This window comes from Geotrypetes seraphini, chromosome 12, assembly GCF_902459505.1.
Source record: "Geotrypetes seraphini chromosome 12, aGeoSer1.1, whole genome shotgun sequence".
NCBI classification, from domain to species: domain Eukaryota; kingdom Metazoa; phylum Chordata; class Amphibia; order Gymnophiona; family Dermophiidae; genus Geotrypetes; species Geotrypetes seraphini.
The window spans coordinates 63,735,289-63,741,288 of record NC_047095.1 but is presented as its reverse complement, the minus strand read 5'-3'; the positions used below and the strand labels follow the sequence as shown (position 1 = coordinate 63,741,288).

Genomic DNA, 6,000 nt, shown 5'->3' with positions numbered 1-6,000 from the left:
CGGGGCAGGCAGGACTTCGGAGCTGACAGAACAGAGAGCAGGGCTGCAGAAGGCAGGGCAGTTGCAAAGGGCTTCAGCGACTGGTCCTCGGCAGTCGCCTTTTTTTGATCGGCCAGCCCAGTCGCTGTTGCAGGGTTTTGTTTAGTGAATCGCGACCCTGCCTACTTTGCATGCCATTGCCCTCATTTGCATGCGCGGATCGGAGGATGGTCGGAAGAGAGGTAAGTGAATCGGGCCGGGGTCGCAAACCGATCGGTACACGATCGGTTTGCTTTGTGAATCTATCCCATGGTGTCTTTAGGGACCAGGGGAGGTGATTTGGATAAGTATTTGGTCCAGTGTGAACAGCGCTAGATCCATCGTTTACATTCATTAAAACCAGTAGGTCTTAACCGGGGATCGAGTGGAAGGTCTCTTTTTGAAACTCTTAGGTGTTTTTTCTCTTTCATGTTTTTTTCTATGAAGTTTTTCCTTTTTGGAGTCCATGTTGCATTTTGGGGTTTATTTTAATATATATATGAGTTTTTTGTGTGTATGATTGAACCACACAGTAGTAATCTTGCCTGTGGTGTTGAGGTGGCGTCAATATTTCAATTTGCGCACTGCTCCTCAGATAATGCTGAGCTAAATGAGTCCGTTGAAATAATAATTTTAGGACAGGGTTCATATAGTCCTCATTATGTTTTGGAGAGGTTATGATTATTTGAAGGAGGTATAGCCCTTCTCCACCGCAACATCCAATATTTCTCCCTCCCTCCTCTCCACCACTATCATGTCCAACAATTGTCCCTCTTTCTTCCTTTCTCTAAGTATACCATCTCTCTTTCCCTCCCTTTCTAACTGCCCAGCCCATGCATTTGTCCTTCCCACCTCCCTCCCAGCCCGTGCAGCATCTGTCCTGCCCTGCCTTCCCAACCCCCCAGCTCCAACTCCCTTCCCACCCCCAGCAAAATCCTGCGGTATGACCTCTCTTTTAACTCCCGACTTCTCCACCAACCTCCTCCATGGCTGCTGAAATTTTAAATCTTTTGGCAGCCAGCAGTAGAAACGAGTACACTTGCTGCCATTAGCCTGCCCCGGAAGTCTTCATTCTGCAACAACTTCCTGTTCCTGTGTAGATGAGATACTGCAGAATGAAGGGTTCCAGGGCAGGCCAACGGCAGCAGGCTCACCTCATTGTTGCTGCTGGCTGCCCGAAGATGTAAAATTGCGGAGGCCAGGGAGGAGCTAGGTGGGGGAGTCGGAAAAGCCATAACTGACTCTTATGACTTCCAACCACCAAATTTGAGGAAGCCATAGCCGCCCCCCCCCCCAATTCCGGCTGTTATAACTGGGTCTCAATCCAGTCCTTGAGACTCACACAGCCAATTAGGTTTTTAGGATATCCACAATGAATATGCACGATATAGATTTCCATACCAAAGAGGCAGTGCATGCAAATATATCTCATGCATATTCATTGTGGATATCCTGAAAACCTGGCTGGTTGGGTGTGCTCCACGGTCTGGGTTGAAAAGCGCTGAACTAAAGAAAGCGTTCTCAGATACTGAGCAAATGCAAAGCAAAGAGACAACAATATTTAAGTCATATTTATTCTTTGGTTCTAGAGCCACAATAAGTTGTCAACAAGAGAAAAAAAATATAATAAAATTTAACACAGCCCAGACCAAGCTACTACAAAAAAGGCAAACAGAGAACTTCTTAAATATAGTTTCAACATCTAAACATGCAAAGAAAACTAACAATTTTTTTTAAATTATATATATATATATACTAACTTTGAACATTTTGTAATAATCTAACCTTACTAACAAATTAGCAGATGATTAATTCAAAGGACAAGCCATTCCCTTCTGGGCCTCCTAATCCCTGCCTCAAAGAGGTCATTTTAATTATCATGCTGTCACCAGTATTCATTAGCTTGTTCAAACAGGAAACCAGCAGCATGCCAGATACATTGCTATTCATTGCCTAAGAAGGAACTTACATTTCTTTAAAAAGCACACAGTTTAACTTCTCAATCTTAAAATGCAGAAACTCGCCTCTGTTTGTTTTCATCATGGTGCCTGCCCACAAATAATCCTGTGTGATTCTGTCGTTTTCTCCCTGCCCGCTCCTTAAAACTGATGTCCAGACACAGAAAGGATAACAGGGGGTAGATGTGTGCTGTCTGCTTTGGGGTCCTTTACAAATATGCCAGCGGAATCAGAAAGGGAACAGCATCGATGCAAAGAGTACTTGATTTGGGTAGCAATTAAAAGGATTTGTGGAAAGCCTGAGAAATGTGAGGTCACCGGATTTTCACGACGGACGCTTTCAACCTTGCTACAGATGCAGTTCTCTGATTTCCAGTTTTTGTTGGTCTGGGATCTGATTAGATACACGCCGTGTGTATTAAAAATTACGGAAGTCATGGTGTCAGACCAGCTCAACAGCTCAAGCCACACCACACTGTGGATCACTGGAATAATGTAATTGGGCCTTATTGTAATACAAGTTCTGTCCAGAAGGTGGTGCTATATAACTGCCTACCACTTGGCGTTGATGTTACAAGATTACCAGCCATTGGCAGGTGTGAATGACCAACTGCAGTGCAGGCAGCTGAAAAGTGACAAGGAGTTGCAAGCATGCCTGTGGTAATACTCCAAGGAGGGAACCGTGTTCAATTGCAGGTGTCTTCTTGCGGCCGTCCACAAGGCACTGCAGTGCAAGGAGGCCATTCTCTCTCAGGTCAAATGAATGGCCATGTGTATCTAGCAGCATGGTTTTGGTTATAATGATCACAGGCATTTCCTGTTAGAACAAGCTGAAGGACGGTGGTAAAGAAGAAGGATTTACAATCAGTGGGTCCTTGTTCTTCACTCCCAGTCCTCCAGAACTGCCAACAGGCCAGGTTTTCTGGAAATTATTAATAATTACGCATGAAACAGGGTGCATAGAAGGGAGCTGGATGCACATCCACCAGGGATATCCTGAAAACCTGACCTGTTCAAGACCCCTGAGAACTGGGAGTAAAGGCACTAGACAACAGAGACCATTTTTCTTTCTGAAATCTACCTACAGAACAGTTTAATTTCAAACACAACTTCAATCATTGCTTAACAAAGCTTTTTTTTTTTTTTTTTCCTATTTGTAAGAATAAACTAGCAAAGCGAAGAAAGGCCAGATGTACTAAATAGTTTTTCTCAAACTATAGAAAAAATGCTTCATACATCTGGCTTGAATGTAGAGCAAGGGTGTCAAAGTCCCTCCTCGAGGGCCGCAATCCAGTCAGGTTTTCAGGATTTCCCCAATGAATATGCATGAGATCTATTTGCATGCACTGCTTTCATTGTATGCTAATAGATCTCATGCATATTCATTGGGGAAATCCTGAAAAACCGACTGGATTCCGGCCCTCGAGGACCGGAGTTGCCCAACCTGTCTAGCAGGGGTGCCAAAGTCCCTCCTTGAGGGCTGCAATCCAGTCGTGTTTTCAGGATTCCCCCAATGAATATGCATGAGATCCATTTGCATGCTCTGCTTTCATTGTATGCTAATAGATCTCATGCATATTGATTGGGGGAAATCCTGAAAACTCGACTGGATTTCGGCCCTCGAGGAGGGACTTTGACGCCCCTGATGTAGAGTAAGCTCGTTTTCAGTCGGAATGCGACAGCTTGAGATCGCAAAGGGACAAGCAGAGAGTAATGTTACGTAAGGAAACTAATTACCATTTAAATATAACTAACGGGATCTCGTAAAACAGTCAGATCCACATTTCCAGCAAATCCTTTCATTTTGTTTTGCTATAACCATCTATATCTTAAAGCAGTGGTTCCCAACCCTGTCCTGGAGGACCACCAGCCAGTCAGGTTTTCAGGCTAGCCCTAATGAATATGCATGGAGCAGATTTGCATGCTTGTCACTTCCATTATATGCAAATCTCTCTCATGCAAATTCATTAGGGTTATCCCCAAAAAAACGACTGGCTGGTGGTCCTCCAGGACAGGGTTGGGAACCACTGTCTTAGAAGACCATCTTTGTAATCTATCACATTTGTTAATTTTGCAGAACTGCAAAACCTCTAAAGGAATCTGTGGTTAATAAAAAGCCAACCAGTTGATCACACTCTACATCACATTATTTTCTCCTGCCAGATGTGTAGGAGGAAACGGTATTATTTGTTCTCTTGGGTTGATGATGAGGCCTTCAGAACTGTGCCTCTCTGTAGAACATCTTTCTAGGGCATGGCTCATGAGGAATTTGAATGATCCCTGGAGTTCATCATACTTCTTCGCTCAGCTTTGCTGCCTTCATAGGCAGTTCCAGAATGGAATGTAACATTGAAACCTGGTGATGTTTCCCTGTTTGAACTGAAATAAAAACAATAAAAATATGTAATATGCAATTTAAAAAAAATGGCATAGATGCCATATTCTTTCAAATACGGTAATCACCCAGGCTATTATTTGAATTAACGGGCTTTCTGAAGTCTAGGGTGAGCTATTAATGAGGCAAAATTTCTCACCCACAGTAACCCACATTACTGTCCTCCACTCTACCTCCAGGATCACCAGATCTCTCTTCTTGCTTTTCACGGTCATGGCGCTTGGCTGATGCAGGGCCTTGAGCACTCGCATATACTCACAGACCCAGTGCAAGAACTGTGAGACAAGGTAAGAAGAGGGATCTGGTCACTGCGAATAAGGGGGGCGGGGGTTTACTGGGGGGTGGAGGACAGCAATGTTGGTTACTAGGAATTAGCGGGGGAGAGGCTGTTTATGGAGGAATCTAAAGTTGGCTTTTAAGATGAATCTTACAGGATTTTTCAATGTTGAAATAGAGGGGTAGGCCATTATTAGAGAGAATATGGTATCTATAACATGTCGCTATCACATCCGGGTAAAACCTTATTGCACAAGTTTTCGGTATCATGTTATTCGCTGCATTTAAAATTTTCTATCACATCTCACCAGCCTATTTGGCTCAAACAGTGTCTCCCCAAGTTTTTTTTTTAGCTCCGGCACACTAAACGTAGCAAATGTTTTTCGCGGTACATTATAATTAAAATTATAAAATTACAAAACCAACAATAAATTAAATTATTTAAAGTTCTCTAAGCTATGTATGGGTAATTGTAACAACGGTGAAACTACAGTAGATAGAATTGCAAATCAATGCAGCGGTCTGCGATAAAAAAACATTTATGCAGCTTGATAAAAGGGGGCCTTCCATTGTGAGCCCAGCAGGGACAGACAAAGTACCTGCATATAATATATGTAAATTTCTTTGGTTGTACAACAGACTTGGCTGAGGGAGGGAGACTTTTTAACCAACTCTGGTACAAGATTTTACGGTTCGCCGCCTGTTATTTTAGGTCCCTGATGCAGACCAGAAGGGCAAACCTTAGCTAAGACAAGTGCTGCCATTGAATAATTTGTGTGTGTGTGGGAGGGGAAGGGTTTATGACCATATTTTGTACTATTTACCCCTCTCTTTTACCAAGGCGCGCTAAGCTTTTTAGCGCATGATAAACCCTAATGCGTGCATGATTAGCGCACGTGTTGATTTAGCGTGTGCTAAATCCACGCTAAAACGCTTAGCGCACCTTTGTTAAAGAGGGCCTTAGTCTTCTTTCTGGTCTGCTCACTTTTTCCTACTGGTCTGGTCATTGTGGACCACTTGCCTATTTGCTTTCAAGAGCAGTTTTATAAAAAGGCGCTTACAGGGGCTGGAGGAGGTGCTGTACAGCGAAAGATTAGAGAAACTGGGCCTCTTCTCCCTCGAACAGAGGAGATTGAGAGGGGACATGATCGAAACATTCAAGCTACTGAAGGAAATAGACTTAGTAGATAAAGACAGGTTGTTCACTCTCTCCAAGGTAGGGAGAACGAGAGGGCACTCTCTAAAGTTGAAAGGGGATAGATTCCGTACAAACGTAAGGAAGTTCTTGTTCACCCAGAGAGTGGTGGAAAACTGGAACGCTCTTCCGGAGGCTGTCATAGGGGAAAACACCCT

The 6,000-nt window shown here is 43.5% G+C and overlaps 1 protein-coding gene across 1 annotated transcript in view; it reads right to left on the bottom strand.

Moving 5' to 3' along the window:
• Window positions 1-3,908: 3,908 nt before the first annotated feature.
• LOC117346120 (cytosolic carboxypeptidase 6-like) overlaps window positions 3,909-6,000 on the bottom strand; it is a 654,038-nt gene continuing 651,946 nt past the window's right edge. Inside the window, exon 8 of the mRNA XM_033915525.1 lies at window positions 3,909-4,355. Within this exon, the coding sequence (XP_033771416.1) occupies window positions 4,235-4,355 (121 nt within the window). The 3' untranslated portion in view covers window positions 3,909-4,234. The remainder of the gene's footprint in view (window positions 4,356-6,000) is intronic.